The sequence below is a fragment of the Hemitrygon akajei genome, chromosome 9 (genome assembly GCF_048418815.1).
Source record: "Hemitrygon akajei chromosome 9, sHemAka1.3, whole genome shotgun sequence".
Taxonomy (NCBI): Eukaryota; Metazoa; Chordata; class Chondrichthyes; order Myliobatiformes; family Dasyatidae; genus Hemitrygon; species Hemitrygon akajei.
The window spans coordinates 25,563,264-25,582,950 of NC_133132.1; the positions used below are offsets into that span (position 1 = coordinate 25,563,264).

The 19,687-nt window shown below is 43.7% G+C and overlaps 1 protein-coding gene and 1 long non-coding RNA gene across 3 annotated transcripts in view; one reads left to right on the forward strand and one right to left on the reverse strand.

Moving 5' to 3' along the window:
• dgcr2 (DiGeorge syndrome critical region gene 2) overlaps positions 1 to 13,255 on the forward strand; it is a 112,266-nt gene extending 99,011 nt beyond the window's left edge. Inside the window, exons 9-11 of one of the 2 annotated variants that reach the window (XM_073055669.1) lie at positions 3,069 to 3,221; positions 4,888 to 5,127; positions 11,405 to 13,255. In XM_073055669.1, coding sequence (XP_072911770.1) covers positions 3,069 to 3,221; positions 4,888 to 5,127; positions 11,405 to 11,610 — 599 coding nt within the window. In that variant the 3' untranslated portion in view covers positions 11,611 to 13,255. The remainder of the gene's footprint in view (positions 1 to 3,068; positions 3,222 to 4,887; positions 5,128 to 11,404) is intronic. The other variant, XM_073055670.1, reaches the window with a different exon arrangement.
• Positions 1 to 19,687, reverse strand: part of LOC140732941 (uncharacterized) — a 60,506-nt gene that overhangs the window by 5,242 nt on the left and 35,577 nt on the right. Inside the window, exon 2 of the long non-coding RNA XR_012100188.1 lies at positions 8,822 to 9,228. This is a non-coding gene — a long non-coding RNA (uncharacterized lncRNA). The remainder of the gene's footprint in view (positions 1 to 8,821; positions 9,229 to 19,687) is intronic.

A 19,687-nucleotide genomic window follows, 5' to 3' on the forward strand; every position in this document is an offset into this window, starting at 1 on the left:
GGGGTTGACACCATCCAGGCCTGCAGCCTTGCTTGGGTGGAGACGTTTCAGCTGTCTTCTCACCTGTTCAGCTGTGAAGCCCACTGTGGTGGTTTCAAGTGGGGGAGGGGTGTAGTCATGAGAGCAGGGTGGGGGGGCTGTGAGGAGGGGTAGGAAGGGAAAGTGGAGTATGTGTTGGTTGGGGGCCGACAACAGATGAATCATGTGGGGGATGGGCAGGGGCCACAGTGTCAAATCTGTTGACGAACAGGTTAGGTTTAGGTTTGTTGGCCCTGTCCACACTGCCTTCAGCTCCTCTGTTGCTAGTTTGCACAGTGATGGTCCTCATCCCACTCCAGACCTCTCTCATGTTGTTCTGCTGGAGGATCCACTCAAGTTTCCTCCAATACCTGTCTTTAGCCTCCCTGATCTTGGCTTTCAGGTCCCTCTGTATTGTCCTCAGCTCCTCCCTATTTCCATCTCTAAACGCCCTCTTTTTAGCGTTCAGGATGTCCTTAATGTCCTTTGTTACCCGTGGCTTGTTATTTGAATAACAAAGGACAGTTCTTGCCGGAACATTGCAGTCTACACAGAAGTTGATCAATGTCCTCTCCATGTGGCTCACAGAGGGCCTGCCAGTCTGTCACCTCAAAACAACCCTGGAGTGCCGCATAAGCCTTCCCCGACCATTTCCTCACTGTCCTCGAGGTTGCAGGTTTACTCTTCACCAGAGGCACGTAGCAGGGTCTGAGATGCACCAGGTTGTGATCTGACCTTCCCAGTGTGGGGAGGAGAGAGGAGCTGTATGCATCCTTAACGTTAGCATACATCAAGTCCAGGGTCCTCTCCCCTCTGGTTGTACAGCTCACATACTGCGTGAAGTTGGGCAGTGTTCTAGCCATGGTAACATGGTTGAAGTCACCCGAGATGGTAATGAGGGCACTCGGGTGCTGGGTTTGTAGTCTGGCTATGACGATGTGAATGATGTTACACGCCGACGTCGGGTTGGCAGAGGGAGGGATGTACACAACAACCACAATTGCATGTGAGATTTCCCTTGGCAAATAATATGGCCGGAGTCCAACAGCAAAAAGTTCAATATCTGGGCTACAAACACGTTCCTTGATCGTAATATGACCAGGATTGCACCATCTTTTGTTAACCAGAACAGCAAGTTGCCCTCCTTTATGCTTATCGCTCTCAGTGCAATTCCAATCAGCCCGAACGGTCTGGAAACCCTCTATGGAAACGTTTTTGTTGGGTATGTCCTCGTGCAGCCACGTTTCAGTAAAACACATAACACTGCTCTCCTGAAAAGTCCTCTGACTCCTGACTAGTGCTGTCAACTCGTCCATTTTATTACCCAGCAATCTCACATTGCCCATAATGAGAGAGGGGAGACACGGCTTATAATTCGTCTTCTCCATCAGTCTCTTGTCTCGACCCGGTCCTCCTCCCTCACCTTTTTGATCCCCCTCTGAATCCTCTGTGTGTTTTCCTCCAGATTTCAGCAGGGGTATCCACCTCTCTGTTCGCTAAACCGGCCGGGTTAAGTGCGATCTGCTGGTCCCTGGAATAAACAGTGCGACCCTACTGCTGCTCCACTAATGAGACATGTCCGAATGTAAATATTTCCAGTACAAAACCAAAATAAAACTCTCTCCACCAGCAATTATTTAGTTTTATATTTTTAATTAATTTAGATCACTTTGTAGAGAGATGTTTTCACTTTGACATGAGAGTCTTTCTGTCAAAAAAAAGACACATTAACTCCACTGTGGTTCAGTGTTGTGAAACAATAAAACATGAAAACTTCCAAGGGGGGTGATTCACTGATTGTAGGGAATGTCTTGCTACAACCCACTGAAGTGAAATTGGAGAATGGCTTTGTCAGCGGCATCCACATCCCCAAAATAAATGAACTGAAATGGCATGTCTCAACTCCCACATTCAGTGCTCACAGTTTCCTGTATCCCATCCAATGCTCAGGCAAATTACTCCCACTTCATCACCACTGTTCCAAACCTGTGCCCCGGCAGTTCTCATCCTGCCAGGCTCAAACTATTTTTCCATTAATTCACCCCTATAATCTGGTTTCTCCCACCAACTCGGTCCTAAGAAATGTAACCAAGATTCTCTGCTTTACAGTCCACCAATCACATTTCCCTTTGTCTTCTTGAAATTGGCCACCACTCCTCTCCACTTTCGCATTTGTTGCTGAGTTTTGACCTAACATTTCAACAATTCCTTTCCTCTGCTGATGCTGCTTGGCTGCCAAGTTCCTCCAGCAAACTGTGCATCTCTTGTTTGCTTCTGCTCACCATCCCTGTGTTTTGATGTAAATCCAGGCTCTCCATTTCCCCTGCTCCTCTCTTTGGGTTGCTCCCATCCTGTGCTTGCACATGACACAACCTCCACAATCCACAGCACCAGCCCCACAGACACAACGCAATACCCACGGCCCCGGTCCCACGGACACGACACAACACCCACGGCTCTGTTCCCATGGACGCAACACACACGGCCCTGGTCCCATGGACACAACGTGACACAACACCCACAGACACGACACAATACCCATGGCCCCGGTCCCATGGACACAACACCCACGGCCCTGGTCCCATGGACACAACGTGACACAACACCCACAGACACTACACGACACGACACAATACCCATGGCCCCGGTCCCATGGACACAACACCCATGGACACGACACAACACCCACAGCCCCGGTCCCATGGACACAACACCCACGGCCCCGCCCCCACAGACACGATGTGACAAACAGCCTGAGCTGTCTAGAATTTCATTTAACCATAGTGACCATGGAAGTGTGAAATGGTGGCTAACGAATTGAATGGGTGTTGGAACCTTATTGGAACTTGTGTCCTGTTTTTCTATCTGTTCCTTCATTGAGCGTTAACCAATACAAGTGTCCCTATTTTGAACTAGGAACAAGGAGACGAATTCCAGTAACCATCTAATTTGAGGGAATAAGTCAGTGGTGTGTCAGTAGCTTGTCATGAAAAATCTGAAGCAGATGGCATACTCAGTGTAACCGTCCTGTTGTATTCCTGTGCCCACAGATGGCAGTGGTATTTTTGACTCCATGGCAAGTGGAATGCGTCTGATCGTAAGCTGTATCTCCTCTTTCCTCATCCTGTCACTGCTCCTCTTCATGGTCCACCGATTACGGCAACGACGGAGAGAGCGTATTGAATCTCTTATTGGAGGCAACTGTGAGTTTCATTCACCATGTAACTGTATAAACACCATTAGAGCCATGAAAGCTCTTCAGATAGTTTTGATAATATCCAGCTCTTTCACCCCATCACCATCTCTGAAGCACTCTCACCAACTCCAAAAAAAAACATCGGCTTTAAATACAAGAATGGAAGTCTTCCTCCAGTGACTGGAAGCCCCTTTAGGACAAAGATGTGGAGGAGTTTCTTTAGCCAGAGGGTAGTGAATCTGGAATTCATTGCTACAGAAGGCTGTGGAGGCCAAATTATTGGGTATATTTTATGTGGAGGTTGATAGGTTCTTGATTAGTGTGGCTGTCAAAGGTTACAGGGAGAAGGTAGGAGAATGGGGTGAGGGGGAAGATAAATCAGCCAAGATTGGTGGAGCAGACTCGATCGGCCAAACGGCCTAATTCTGCTCCTGTGTCCTATGAGAGCACATGTGTTGGTCTGATCTCATTAACTAAGAAAAGATATAAAGGTTAATCATATTGATTCCCTGGATGGTATGGTTGTCTTATGAAGAGAGATTGAATAATCTGGGCCTGTAATTCCCTGGAGTCCAGAAGAATGAGAGGTGATCTCAAATATATTTTTAATTAAGCTTATCAGGTTAAATGCAGTCAGGATGACATCCTTGCTGGAGTGGCACAACCTAGGTTCACAGTCTTAAGTAAGGGGTCAATCATTTTGAACAGAAATCTGGAGACATTTCTTCACACAGAGTATGGGATCTTTGGAATTTTATCCCCAAGGGCAAAGGATTTTCAGTTTTTGGGTGTATCATGATGGATTTTTGCGTGTTAAGGGAATTGAGAGATCTGGGGTTGCTACAGGAAAGTGGTGACGAGGTAAGTGATCACCAGTGATTCTACCAGATGGCAGAGCAGACTCGTGGGGGCAACTAGTTCACTACTGGTGTTCGCTCTGATGCTCTCCCAAAAGTATTTGTTGTTTTAAAAAAATACCCAAGTTCTGCCAACACTCCCATCGGGTTCCTTGCCGTGGTTTCACTGGGGTTGGTTCTGGTTAAAAAAACAAGAAGACTCATACTTGCTGAGCCACTTTGCCTCCTGATTTAGACACACCGGTTTTTCTCAGCTCATCTCAATGCACAAAGTCGGCCTGCAGTTTCTGGTCCTTGTGTTGTCTTTCAGGAACCTACCTTGTGACCAACCTATTGGCAGGTTTATTTTGCTGAATTTCCTGTTAGATTTGGGATAGATTGTTGTGTTAAAGTTACAATATTGATATTACTTATTTTTGAATCAATTTCCTCTTGCCCAGCTATTTCAGCTTGCTTGAGTGAAGCTTATGTTTTAAGTTCTGTGCTGAGTGTAACTTGACCAGGAGAGGCGAAGGGGGTGAAGTGGGGATGTGGGGGAGATGTGGAGAAAGGGGAGGTTGGTGGGTGGAAGGTGAGATGGAAACGGGGTGATGCGGAGTGGGCATTGTGGGTGGGCGTGGGTGGAGTGGAGAGAGCTCGGCAGGAAGGAGGGGAGAGAGGAACAAATTTTTCTTGTAACAGCAATGAGCAGAGTGGAAGGGAAAGGTTTGGGTTTGCTCAGCTGTCAGTGTTGGTTTATGATTTGATCTGTGGACGTTGGCTGACCTTGAACCCAGCTCAAGTTTGCAGCTGATTCTTCTGGTTTTCCTTTCTCAGTGCATCATTTTAATCTCGCCCGAAGCAGAATGCCAGGCTTTGATTACGGTCCAGATAGCCTTGGATCAGGCCTAACTCCACTACATCTGTCTGATGATGGTGAGGGTGGAGCATTCCACTTCCACGATCCCCCACCTCCCTACACAGCTTATAAATATCCAGACATTCAGCATCCTGATGACCCCCCGCCACCGTATGAGGCATCTATCAATCCTAACAGCATGCTTTGTGTCAGTCCAGGTAGGTCCAACCTACTTCGTCTCTGTGCATGTTCCTATGATAATTCTGAAGAGGATGGTCTATGGATGTTACAGCCCCCGATCTACCGATATGCAGAGAGATTAGTCGTAACAGCTTTCAAGGTAAAAGGCAGAGTGGGATTAGACTGGGAATTTCTGCAGGGATGGATGATTTTGAAGGTTTTTTTCCCCATTCTCTTAGGAGTATGGTGTGCTAGAAAGCTGCGTTACATTTCTTTAATACTAGATTTTTAATATATTAACAGAATGTCGGTGTTGTTGGCACAGCTTATCCTAGTTGCCCTTGGGGAGGTTGTTATAAGCCATTGCTTTGAACAGCTGCAGTATTTCACAGTATTGTTAGTGGCAAGTTCCAAGTTAATCCAGAACCAAGAAGGGGACCTGTAAGTGGTGGTGTTCCCATCCCCTTATTTTACTGGGTAGTCAAGGTCATGTCTGGGAGGTTGTGTTACACAGTGCCTGACAAATTAGCACAGTATATTTTGTAGAACGCATGCCTGCAGTAGGTGTGGATGTTTAAGGGGAAAATGTGGGCAGCCAACTTTGGGTGTGTTGGTTGTAACACGTACAATGAATTTCATTGTCTGTTTTGATGTACTTGTGATAACTATACTTAAATATTGAATCTTGAGATGTTTCAGGGTTGTTGAAGCTGCACTCATCCCATTGTAGTCATGATGTGCCTTGCACTTGGTGAAAGACTCTGGGGATTTGGGAGGTGAGTCACTCACCACTCGATCCCCTGCTCCATATTTGTGTCTCTGGCACATTGAGTTTCTGCTCAGTGGTGCTCTTCAGGATGTTAATGATGTGAAACTTGGCAACAACAGGATGGCTGAACTGTAGCACAGGCGTTCAATTCCCACTAGCTGGAATAGTCAGTGCCTGGCTCTTTTGTGGCTGAAAAATGAATTGCCATGTATCTGGTCTGGCTGCATGTCAACGTGGGCTGCTTTGTTTACTGAGGAGTTGTGATTTGAAGATTGTGCCATTAACAGCAACATTGCCACTTGGACCTTCTCCTGAAGGCTAGGGTCAATATGGGAGCCAACTTGTTCTGCTCTTTTTCTTCATGCTCGAAGCAGTGTGTTGCTATTCACCGTTTTGCATACATTAATCATGTGCTTAGCTTCTCCAAGTTGACTCGGCATTTCTTGGGTACATCTAATGTTTCTCTTGGCATGCTGTATTGCACACATCAATGCACTGGTGTGACAATAACTCAGATTCACATTTATCACATGTACATCAAACATGCAGTGAAATGTGTCTGTATTTCAGGCACAATGGTGTGCTGGGTACAGCTCATAAGTGTTGCCACATGTTCTTGCGCCAACATGCCATGCGCTCCACGCTTGGAGAACAACTCTGAATACAGCCAAACAAAGCATGCCAAGTGGCAAAGCAATAACAACTAAACAAGTCCCACTCCTCCCTCCCACCATAAGACATAGGAGCAGAATTAGGCCATTCAACCCATCGAATCTGCTCCACCATACCATCATGGCTCATCCTGGATCCCACTCAACCCCATACACCTGCCTTCTCGCCATCACCTTTGATGCCCTGACCAATCAGGAAACTATCAATTTTCACTTTAAATATCCTACGGTCTTGGCCTCCACAACTGTCTGGCAGAGCCTTGCACAGATTTACTACTCTCTGGCTATAAAAAAAAATTCCTTCTTATCTCTGTCTAAGGTTCACCTCGCAATTTTGAGGCTGTGCCCTCTAGTTCTTTACACCCCCACCAAAGGAAACATCCTCTCCACATCCACCTTATCTAGTGTTTAAACATTTGGTAAGTTTCAATGAGATCCCCTCCAAGAATTCTTCTCAATTCTGGTGAGTACAGGCCCAAAGCTGCCAAACACCTCCTATGTTAACTCCTTCATTCCTGGAATAATCCTCGTGAACCTCCTCTGGACTCTCTCCACTGACAGCACATCCTTTCTGAGATATGGGGCCCAGAACTGTTGACAGTATTCCAAGTGCAGCTTGACCAGTGTCTTACAAAGCCTTATATCCTTGCTTTGATATTCTATTTCCCTTGAAATAAATGCCAACATTGCATTTGCCTACTTTACCACAGACTTAACCGGGAAATTAACCTTATGGGAGTTTTGCACGAGGACTCCTCAGTCCCTTTGCACCTCTGATGTTTGAAGTTTCTCCCCATTTAGATAATAGTCTGCACTAGTGTTCCTTTTACCAAAATGCATTATTATACATTTCCCAACACTGTATTCCATCTGCCACTTTTTTGTCTGTTCTTCCAATTTGTCTTTAAGTCCTGCTGCAATCGCATTGCTTCCTCGGCATTACCTACCCCTCCACCAATCTTCGTATCATCTGCAAACTTTGCCACAAAGCCATCAATTCCACTATCTAAATCATTGACAAAGCAATGTGAAAAGCAATGGTCCCAATACTGACCCCTGAGGAACACCACTAGTCCCTGACAGCTGATCAGAAAAGGCCCCCTTTATTCTCACTTGCTGCCTCCTACCTGTCAGCCATTTCTCTATCCATGCCAGTATTTTTCCTGTAATTAAAACCTACCCACCCATGCACATACACATTCTTTGAACAAGAGAGGCCTTCTTCGGCTTCCAGCCATTAGCAGACTTGAGTATTTACAGACTTGGGGTTCCGGCCATTGGGCCCCGAGTTCTGGACTTCCAATCAACCTTTGATCTTCAATCAGAACTTCAGATCGAATAATAGTGGAGTAAGATTTCTTCTGTCCTGAGGTTACCAATTGTGTTCAAGTACATTTTTGCAGCTTGTAGTGATCCACAGCACTCAAGAAAGACTGGTCTTGAACTGTTGGACAACTGCTGAATCAGCCCCATTCAGTATGTTGGTTTGTCACACAATATGGTGGAAGGTATTGAGATGGAACTTCCTCTCCACGTGGATGGTGTGATAGATATTTTATTGACCCCAAAGGAAATTACAGTGTCACCATAGCATTGCAAGTGCACAGATATAAATATTAGAAGAGAAGTAGAAGGAATGAAAAAATAAGTTACCTCAAACAGTCTGACAGGAGGAGGTCATCACTTCCCCGGCTCTAGGTTGACTCATTATAGAGTCTAATGGCCGAAGGTAATTAGGAGAAGCACTGTCGACGTTTCGGGCCGAGACCCTTCGTCAGGACTCAATGAAGGGTCTCGGCCCAAAACATCAACAGTGCTTCTCCTATAGATGCTGCCTGGCCTGCTGTGTTCCACCAGCATTTTGTATGTATTGTTTGAATTTCCAGCATCTGCAGATTTCCTCGTGAATGACCTCATATAGTGTTCTTTGGAGCAGTGCTGTTGTCTTAGTCTATTACTAAAAGTGTGTCTCTGTTCAGCCAAGATGGCATACAGAGGTTGAGAAACATTTTCCAGAATTGCCAGGATTTTCTGGAGGGCCCTTTGTTCTACTACAGCCTCCAGTGTGTCCAGTTTGACTCCTATAACAGCTAGCCTTTCTCATCAGTTTATTGAGCCTGTTGGCATCACTCATGTGAATGCCATTGTTCCAGCACACCACTTGTTACGTGGTGGGCAATTGAGTCAGGTTTTATAAACAAACATAAACATTTATTAAACTCTACTCAACAAAATTGAAAAGTAAATAAATGACTAACTTAACTGGAAGTTAACTGCTATATGGCAACTTACCAAACAGCCAAACTCTGGAATAGATCTTGAAGTGGTAAATTCGACACAGTCTTAAAGTGGCAAATTCGAAAGACCAAGTGATTTATACAGTCAGTAAGGAGAGACTTCCCTGAAAACTGATTTCTTCGAAGACGTGACGTTACTGCTGATCCCAGATGAAAGATGCCTTGTTCAAAGGATTCACGACGAAGGAAATAAAATGGCTTAAAGGAACTGACCTTTTTTGCTGGAGGGTGAACACTGCACAAACCTTACTGATCTTGCAGGGGTTATCTCAGATGCAAGCCACTATTCTTGCATGAAGATTCAGTAAGGTCAATCCTTTACAAAACAGCCGAGTGACGCCAGCTTTACTCAATCCTTCGGGTCCCCATACTTTGGTAAGGTCTTCACTCTCCCTTGCTAGACTGTAGAGGTAAAATAAAGGTGTACAAACAAAAACTGGCAGCGATTGGCGAAACTGCGTCATGAGAACTAACAAACTACCTAATGAACTACCCCCGTGACAACAGGGGTTTCCCCTTATATACCTGTTGGAACATGCCATCACGGTACCTCACATCGGTGGGAAATTACATCATGTGACCTCACACTGGTGGGAAAATTACATCACCCCACCATCACAAGACTGTCACAAGATACCCACGGGGTATGTAACACACTGTATAGAAGAGGGATTGGACAAGATAGAGGCAGGAAATATGTTCCAGATGCTGGGAGAGTCCAGTACCAGAGGGCATGGTTTGAGAATAAGGAGTAGGTCATTTAGGACAGAGTTAAGGAAAAACTTCTTCTCCCAGAGAGTTGTGGGGGTCTGAAATGCACTGCCTCGGAAGGTAGTGGAGGCCAATTCTCTGGATGCTTTCAAGAAGGAGCTAGATAGGTATCTTATGGATAGGGGAATCAAGGGATATGGGGACAAGGCAGGAACCGGGTATTGATAATAATTGATCAGCCATGTTCTCAAAATGGCGGTGCAGGCTCGAAGGGCCGAATGGTCTACTTCTGCACCTATTGTCTATTGTCTATTATACTGGTGACAACAGACTGGTAGAACTCCAAAGGACCTCAGTCTCCTCAGGTAGTAGAGGCGACTCTGGCCCTTCTTCTACACAGCCTCTGTGTTGGTGCTCCACTCAAGTCTGTCATTCAGGTACCACATCCACATCCTTGCCATTAATAGTAACAGGGAACAATGCAGGCTTAGTCTTCCTAAAGTCTCCTTTGTCTTACTAATGTTTAGCTGCAGATGATTCAGCTTGCACCACTTGACAAAGTCCTCCACCAGGACCCTGTATTCATCCTCCCATCCTTTATACACCCAACTATTGCTGAGACATCAGAGAATTTCTGCAGATAACATGACTCTGTGTTGTATCTGAAGTCCGAAGTATACAGGTCTTGAACCAGTCCCCTGTGGTCTGCCAGTCAGGAACCCATTGTCCAGCATACAATGAAAGTGCCAACCTGCATTGAACAGAGCTTTTCCCCCAGCACTGAGGGCTGTATGGTATTGAAGGCACTTGAGAAATCAAAAACATGATCCTCACAGTGCTGCCCTACTAATCCAAATAGGAGTAAGCAGGTAGATGACAGCAACGTCAACTCCAATATGCTCCTGGTAGGCAAACCGCAGGGGATCAACGGCTGATCTGACCAGGAGTCAGAGGTGAGCCAGGGTCAGCTTCACTAGGGTCCATGATACCATGATACCCACCCCTACCACACTATCATGAACAGATACATCTAGAACAGAGAAATTATTGGTGATAAAGTCAAGTAAACTGGAGCTCAGTTGTCACTTTCTGTAGATCTAGTCTGACAGCCTGTGTAGGACTTGGCCAGTTAATCAGTTGTGATGCCAGCAGAGATTCCCTTGCTGTATCCTCTGCTGCTTTCAAGTGAAGTTCACCATTGGGCAGTGGTTTCATTAGCTGACAGGCCAGCTCAGTGGTAATAGTTATGAGGATTTAATACCTGTATTTGACCTGATACTTGGTGAGGTTCAGAGACAATGTTGAGGACTGCCAGAGCTTCCCTTTGTCACTGACCCTTCTCTGGGAGCTCTGTCTGTCTTGTGTGACAGACACTATGACAGGCTGGTCATAGCCCCACAGACCTGAAATTTGTTGTGATATTGCAAGTGAACTTATAGGATGGATGTGAAAGCTTTAGAGAAGGTGCAGAGGAGATTTACCAGAATGTTGCCTGGACATGTCATATGAGAATAGGTAGTGTGAACTAGGGCTTCTCTCTCTCTGAAGTAAAGGAGGATGAGGGTGACAAGATGATAAGAGTTATAGATTTTGAGTGGACAGCCAGAGACTTTTTCTCGTGGTGGAAATGAGGGGCATAATTTTAAGATGATTGGAGGAAAGTATGTCGGGGTAAGATTTTTTACACACCCTGCCAGGGGTGGTGGTAGAGGAAGATAGATTAGGAGCATTGAAGAAACTCTAAAGCACATGGCTGATAGAAAACTGGAGGGCTATGTAGGGGGGGAAGGATTAAATTGATCTTAGAGTAGGTTACAAGGTCAGCACGAAATGTTCTATGGTCTTTATAAATGTCTTTTGTTTTCAGATGGTGGTCATGGCCAGGTGGTGGAGCAGACCGGCCAGCTTCCCATGGCCGAGGGTGTCATTGGAGAGCCAACAGATACGGGCAGCTTTGCTGAGGAACTGGAGGTGTCAGCTGGTAGCGGTAACCTACTGGTACCACAGCCTGTCCATCCAGAGAGCACGGCACTGGGTCGCAACAGTCAATCTTCAGTAAACACCGTTGTATAAGTAGGAGGGGAGGGGCATTAATCATTGTTTTATGAAATTTGGGCAAACGTTTGCACAATGCTATATCGACAATACCAGTCAGATGACTTAAATAGACTTTGGTTCTGGTATCCAGCAGATTTCCCTGTTTTGATGAATGAGTTGATCATTTGTGTATATATTGATGATGGAATGCAGCACGTTTCCCAGTTCATGGGTATCGTAGGACTTTAGAACCCTAAATGGCAGCTGTTTTTTTTTTGTTTTTCTTAAAATAGATTTTGCATACAAATACAGGGCTTAGAATCGAAGCTGGAAGAGATTTGAGGGAATAGGTGGTTCTTTGTGCACCACCAACCTCTGGTTCAGCCAGGGCTCTTGGACTGGGAGTGAACCAGGCCCAATCTTTGGAGAGTGCCAAGTGATACCTCGGGGCAAACGGCAGTATAACTGAAGCCAGTCGGTGCTGTCACTAGGAGCAGACTGTGTAACAGCAGAGTGAGAGGTAGGTGAATGTATTCATCATTGGGAGTGGAGTGCAGGCCCAGGGAGATGGGGAGGTCCTGGGGGCAGGGTAGAGGCCTTGGATGGAGTGTAAAGCATTGCCCCCGGGCACTTTAGTGGGGGATGGTTTATTCAGGAGTTGGGGGTGATAGTGGTATATTTGGGGAGGGGGTGCAGGGTCTGCAAGCTCTCATGCTGGGAGCTGTTGGTTTACACATTGTTTCACCACAGGCGGGTTTATGGTCTTTGTCAGGGGTTCTTCTGCAGCAGGAGGGTGGGGAGAGGTTTCCATCGTCATTGGCTTTCACAGTAGGCACAGTGTACAAGCCCATCTCTCGTTGCAGGTTCCCATACAGAAGGATGGGGTTAAGTGTCTGAGTCAGATGTAGTGTACCACAGTGGAAGGTCTTGGCTCAGTTGTCCAGTACTGTATCAGTACTAATGGTCTGGAGCTGAGGGTGGAGGAGGGCTCGTGCAGGAGCTAGTCCTGTGTATTACATGCTGTTACATCCCTTAGTTCTTTCTCGGCTCCCTGTCCTGGAGATCTTGACTGATGATATTAATCATTATTATAGATGCAGTTAATAATGAAATGGTGAACAATGTGGGTGTGGTCTAATGATTGCCAACACTGATGTGATTGAAATCAATCAATGCTGTTAGTGGTCTCTATTAAAGTGGTGGGTGATAATCATGTTGATGTGACCTGGTGACACTTATCAATGGGTTTGATGTTGGTTGATGTAACCACTGGGCTTCTGTTGACCCGGTTGTAGTAGGCATTTGGTTGCAGGAAATTGTCCATTCAGATAGGGATTTTTGGGAATTCTACACTGTCTCTGTATTGGCTGCTCACAGTCTCTCCCCTCATTCCTCAGTTGTCTCAAATAAGCACAAAAGTGTGCACACGCGCTCATAACCTAAACACCGCAGTTAACAGACATTTGTAGTTTGTGATTTGAACTTTCTGTGGCAGTGGAAAGATTTTGATACTCAGTGAATACAAGTAGAGATTAAATTTGATACCATTATTAGGTCATGTGATTGTTCCAGAGTTTCCATTTTTCACTTGTTCTTTTACTGCATCATGTAAGGACTGATTCAATGTCTTGTACTTCTGTTAACAAAATGAAATGCCAAATAAATTCTGAAGTGGAGATAACATTGTTATAATATTTTGCTGTCTCTTCCCATCAATACACATCACTTACTCAGTAAGACAGCTGATGGAATCTCGCTGGACTGAGCCCAGCTGATGGCTCTACAGACTGCTGTCATATCAACGCCTAATCTTGGGTTACTTAGGCAATAATGGATCCATGGGCTGCTTATATTAACTAGAACGTAACCTGATGGGATAGTTTTATCTGAGAGTAACAACACTACATACTGGACTCCAACCAAGGACTTTGGATGCATGGGAGTGTAATTTAATTGAGGGGCCTTGTTTGAGGATTGAGGATATTTTGTATGTAGAATAACAAAAATCCAAGGTAAATTATAGATGAATAGAGAGTGAGTGGGTATATATACAAGGAATTCTGGTCTAAGTTATTGGCTGGGATGATTCCAGAATTGCCCTTATTGCATTCAGTCAGAGGTGCTAATTTAATGTAGACATTCAGTGTTATTTCTCAGGATAATTACAACAAATGAGGCCATTCAGCCCATTGGGTTTGAACTGGCTTTATATAAAAGTTGAGTTTGGGTCAGTGTGTGTATGTAAATTAGATAATAAATGGGAATTAAATTTCATTTTTTTCAATGAGAAATTTAGGGGTTTATATACTTGCATGTATGTGATACTTAGGGTTGAGTTAAAGGCTGGAACCTCACTTAATCTTTTATGTAGATTTTATATGAAATAACATATGAATACGTTACAGATTAGAATCCAGTCCAAGATTTCTGAACTTATGTAGAATATTAAAGAACCAAGTGTAAACTACAGGATGCAGTCTGCAGTACCAGGTGGGGCATTGTGTAGGTTAGCAGATTGCTGAGTCGCATAGGGGAGAAAGCCAATTAATAGAATCAGAGAAATCTTTCAGCGAGATCCAAGCAGGAATTTCAGCAAGTAGAGCTGTGTTTCATCAACAATTGTGTGCAGGGCACCAGGCGAAGGCAGGTGCACTGGAGATGTTAAATAGAGGGTCTCCAGGGAGTTTTATGAAGATAAACTGGCAGGTAAGAGTGATATTGAATATGCAGGTTTGATAAATGGAATATATGCTGATGATCTGCAGGGGTTATAAAAAAAATGTAACACCAAAGTGATCTTAAAGCCTTGAATTGTGGTTGTTTTAATAAAGAATAATGGGTACCCAGGAAGGGAGTCTTGGGTTGGGGGATCTACTCAAAGGGTTTGGTTAGATTTTGGTATAGAGCCAGTGATGCTTGAAGACTAGAAATTTGTGGATATTATGCCATTGCTGGGAGGAAAAAAATGCATGTGGGGTAATAAAACAATAACTGCACACTGATCAGGTTGTGCATATCTCGCACAACCTCTCATGGTCCCAGAACACAATAAGGAAGGCTCACATAATTCTACAGATACACAGTAGAGAGCATCCTAACAAGTTGCATCACAGCACGGTACGGAAACTACTGCGGTGGGTACAATAGGTAGTCAAAACTGCCCAGAGCACCTCCGGTGCCAGCATACCTGTCATCGAGGATGTATGTACAGAAAGGTGTCAGCAAAGGGCCGGTAACAACATGAATTATCCCACCCACCCTGCTCATGGACTGTTTGTCTCACTCTCATTAGGGAGGAGCCTACGTAGTACAGTATACACGTAAGGGTCAGTCTCAAAAACAGATACTTTCCCCAAGCAGTGAGGCTGATCAACACCTCCACCCACTAACTCACCCGACCACACCCCCAACCACCACTACATTATCATTTTCTGTTAGTCAACTTATGTACGGACACTCTTGTGCCTAGCATCACGTAATGGACATACAATTAGTCTGTGTATATAAGCTATCTTATATTTGTTGTGTTTTATTATTGTGTTCTTTCTTTTGTTTTTTTTTGTACTGCATCGGATCCAGAGTAACAATTATTTTATACTCCTTTACACTTGTGTACAGGAAATGACATTAAACAATTTTGAATCTTAATCTCAATGGTAGGGAAAGTTCTGGAAGCATCAAGCAAAAACTAGTAGTCACTTGGACACGAGGACCGGTTTGTTAAAGACAAATAATGTTCAACTAACTTGATAGCTTCTTGGATGAAATGACAAAAGTTTGATGAGGGAAATGCAGCAGATGTGATTATATCCAGACTTTCAAAAGGCTGTTGAGGTGCCACACAATGGGCTTGTCATCAAGACGGAAGGATCCAGAATAACAAGGGCAGGAGCAGCATGTTCAGAAAACTTTAAGTAACAGGAACTAGCAGCAGTGAGAGGTTGTTCTTCAGACTGCAGGGAAATGTACAGTGGAGTTCCACAATGTCAATGTTTTATTAATGATGTGGAGTTCTAAAAAAACACAAAACCTGAGAGTGCAGTATGCTGAGGAGTAGTTCAAATCTTTGCAGAGAGATGGAACGAGTGGAGGAATGGCTGATGACAGTTAATGCTCTGAAATGTGCTGCTTTTCAATAGGAGAGTGAGGAGAGGCAATATAATCTACAAAAACAGCTCTGGGGGTTGTATCATCATAGTTTAATGAAGCCGGTAGGACAGGTTGAGAACGTGGCTTTTAAAAATGGCAACATAGAATACATGAGTGAGGAAGTCGGGATGAACATTTTAAAATCATTGGTTCAGTCAGAATTTGATGATGGTATCCAGTTCTGGGCATTGCACCTTGGGAGAGGGTGCAGAGAGGTTTACCTAAATGAATCCTTAGCTGAGGGACTTCAGTGATGAGGATGTCCTGCAGCAGGTGAGGCTGCTCCCTTTGGAATAAGGGGGAGTGGCTGAAGAATGGGTATATTATGCAAGGTCAGTAAGATTATAGATGGAAAGAAACTGTTCTTATCAATGGAGAGGTCATCAAATGACTGGGGGGGAAAAAAACAAGGATAACTTGAGCAGAGTGGTCAAAGTATAGAGTGCACTGCCAGAGCTGGAGCAGAGACAGGATACCCCACAGTGTGCAAAAGGAAGCTGAATAAGTACCTGCAAGAAAAGAATTGAGGGGAGAGGACAGGATGTGGGACACAACTGATTGCTGTTTCATGTGCAGGTATGTAACTGACTGAATACTGTTACCACACTGTGATAACAACTATTGGGTGATGATTGAAATGCTGCAGTACAACTCCACTGTCCACACGGGTTATATAAATGATATCAAACAATGTTATTGATACTGTTTTTTTCTAATTTATATAAAAATATTAGATACCTAGGTGTAAGTTACTGATTAGAATCTAAACTGGTGTTTGATAACACAAAATTTTGGCAGAACTCAGCAGGCCAGACAGCATCTACGGGAGGAGGTAGTGACAACATTTCGGGCCAAAACCCTTCATCAGGAGTTTCAATGAAGGGAGCCTGATGAAGGGTTTCGGCCCAAAACGTTGTCACTACCTCCTCCCATAGATGCTGTCTGGCCTGCTGAGTTCTGCCAGCATTTTGTGTTTTTATTTATTTCCAGCATCTGCAGATTAACTCGTGTTGGTGTTTGATAAGTTTTTTAAAAACAGATTAGTAGAAACTTGTTACTATTTGAAGTCCAGTACAATGTATAAAGTGGGAAGTAATAAGACTGCATTAAATGGGAATTCCACAGTACAAATACAGCTATTTTACCAAAGCTGATGTGACCAACATTGATTCTGATGTTTGTCACTACATATTGATGGCCAATTGAATCCCCTGAACATATTTTATACTCTGCTATGACTACTGGAGCAGTCAAAGGAAATTGGAGAAAGATGCGCTGAAGACTCTTCTCAAGAGAAAGGGCACTGACATCACACCAATTGAATCCCCTGAACATATTTTATACTCTGCTATGACTACTGGAGCAGTCAAAGGAAATTGGAGAAAGATGCGCTGAAGACTCTTCTCAAGTGAAAGGGCACTGACATCACAAATTCGAGGAAATGGTCACAAACCGATTTCAGTGCATCAGAATCTCCAACTTGTGGCAACCTCTTCTTTTACAGTATTTTTATTCAGAAGAAAAAACAAGATTTACAGAGTGCAACACATAGATACGTCTCAACATAAAGTGTATACATTCATATATTGTAATAAAATTGATCAAAATGTTATAGCACATCACATAAAGGTATACCACTCCGTAATCAAAAATTTAAAGATAGGTCATACATCATAAAAGAAATGTTTTATATTAAAAAAAGTCAACCCCCTACCAACTACCAAAGAAAAAAGCTGATGGATGATAATGGGTAATTAGAAAAAAAATTCGCTTAAGAAGAAAAGATAGAAATATACATAAAAGTCTGTGCACTGTTAAGCTTTATAAATTGGAAAAGTAATTTAGGAAAGGTCCCCAGATATCATAAAAAGATTGTTTCGAATTTAAGTCTGAGCAGTGGATCTTCTCTAAATTTAAATAAGACAATATCACGTAGCCATTGGAGATGTGTAGGTGCTCCCTTGCTAAAAGAGAGGTAAAAACTAAAACCTGTAGGTTAGGAGTATTTAAAGTTATATCTTCATTTGCAATAATACCAAACAGGGCGGTAAGGGGATTTGGGTCAAATTGGACCCTTAAAAAGTTGTGAGAAAGTATGGAATACTTCCCGCCAAAACTTTTCAATTTTAGGACAAAACCAAAACGTATGAATTAAAGAGGCATCAGCAGAGTTGCATTTATTACAAAGTGGAGAAACGTTCAGATAAAAACTGGACAGCTTCTGTGGCAACCTCGATTCGTGAGAAATACCTTGCACTCAAAGTTGAAAGTAGATTGGAAGGGAACTGGGAACAAATAAGTCACTTGAAGTAGCTTCAGTTTCAGCAGTGAGACACCTCAGGATCCAGCACTGAACCGTGGTCATATTGAGGGATGGACTGTGATGGTGTAAACTTGCAGATAGCTCACTGAATATTCCTATGAATGAATGTGGACTGGAATCTAATATGAGGTGGTATAACATTGAACAGTACAGCACAGGAATAAGCCCTTCGTCTTCAATGTTGCACAAAGCTAATTAAAATAGTAATCAAATGCCCATCTAACCTAATCCCTTCTGTCTACACAATGTCCATATTGCTCCATTTCCTGCACAACACAGCCTCTAACAGCTTCTTCAACTCTGTTGTATTTGCCTCCGCCATCACCACTGGCACCCACCACTCTGTTTAAAAAAAAAACTGCACACCTTCTTTGAACTTATTCCCTCTACTTAAATACATGCCTTCAGTATTAAACATTTCAACCCCGGGGAAAAGATGCTGAGCGTCTATCTATGCCTCTCATAATCATTTAACCCTCTGTTAGATCTCCCCTCAGCCTTCACTGCTCCAGAGAAAGCAACACTAAGTGTCCAACCTCTCCTTATAACACATGCTTTCTAATCCAGGCAGCATCCTTGTAAACCTCTTCTGCACCCTCTATAAAGCCTCAATATTCTTCTTATAATTGAGTGATCAGAACTGAATCAATACTCCATATGTGACCCAACTAGAATTTTATAAAGATGCAACATAACTTCTTGACTCAAACACAATGCCTTGACTAATAAAGGCAAGCATGCCATATGTTGCCTTTACTGCATCAACCTGCATAGTGACTTTCAATGAGTGATGAGCTTGGACCCTCTGCTCATCAATACTATTAAGGGTTTGTCATTAACAGTGCACTGTCTCATTATGTTTGATCTTCCAGAATGCAACACTTCACATTTGACTGGGTTGAACTCCATCTGTATTTCTCTGCCCATATCTACAGCTGATCTATGTTCTGCTGTGTCCTTAGCCAGTTTTCTGTACTAAACACAACATCACCAATTTTTGTATTATCTGCAGATTTACTAACCCACCTATCTACATTTTTATCCAGGTTATTTATATACATCACTAACAGCGAAGATCCAGTACAGATCCATGAGGAGTAGCAGTAGTTACAGACCTCTACCCAGGATAAATCCCACGGACCACTACCCTCAAGTCTGAATACAAACAGCCAATTCATTGTGTATCCCATGCAAATTAATCTTTGAGCCTTCCATGAAAGACTTTGTCAACTAACTTACTAAAATCCATGTAGACAACATCCACAGGTTAACCTTCGTTAGTCATCTTTGTCATCAAAAAACTCAATTATGTTAGTAAGATGTGACTTGGCCACACAAAGCCACACCATTGTTGTAGAATTGTTGGTACAACCATTGTTGGTAGAATCTCAGATGGTGACGAGAGGGTGTGCAGAAGTGACATGCCAACTTGTGGAGTGGTGTGGCAGCAACAACCTAGTGCTCAATGTCAGTAAGATGAAAGAGCTGATTGTGGAATTCCAGAGGGGTAAGACAAAAGAACACATACCAATCCTCATAGAGGGATCAGAAGTGGAGAGAGTGAGCAGTTTCAAGTTCCTGGGTGTCAAGATCGCTGACCTGGTCCCAACATACCGATGGAACTATCAAGAGGGCAAAGAC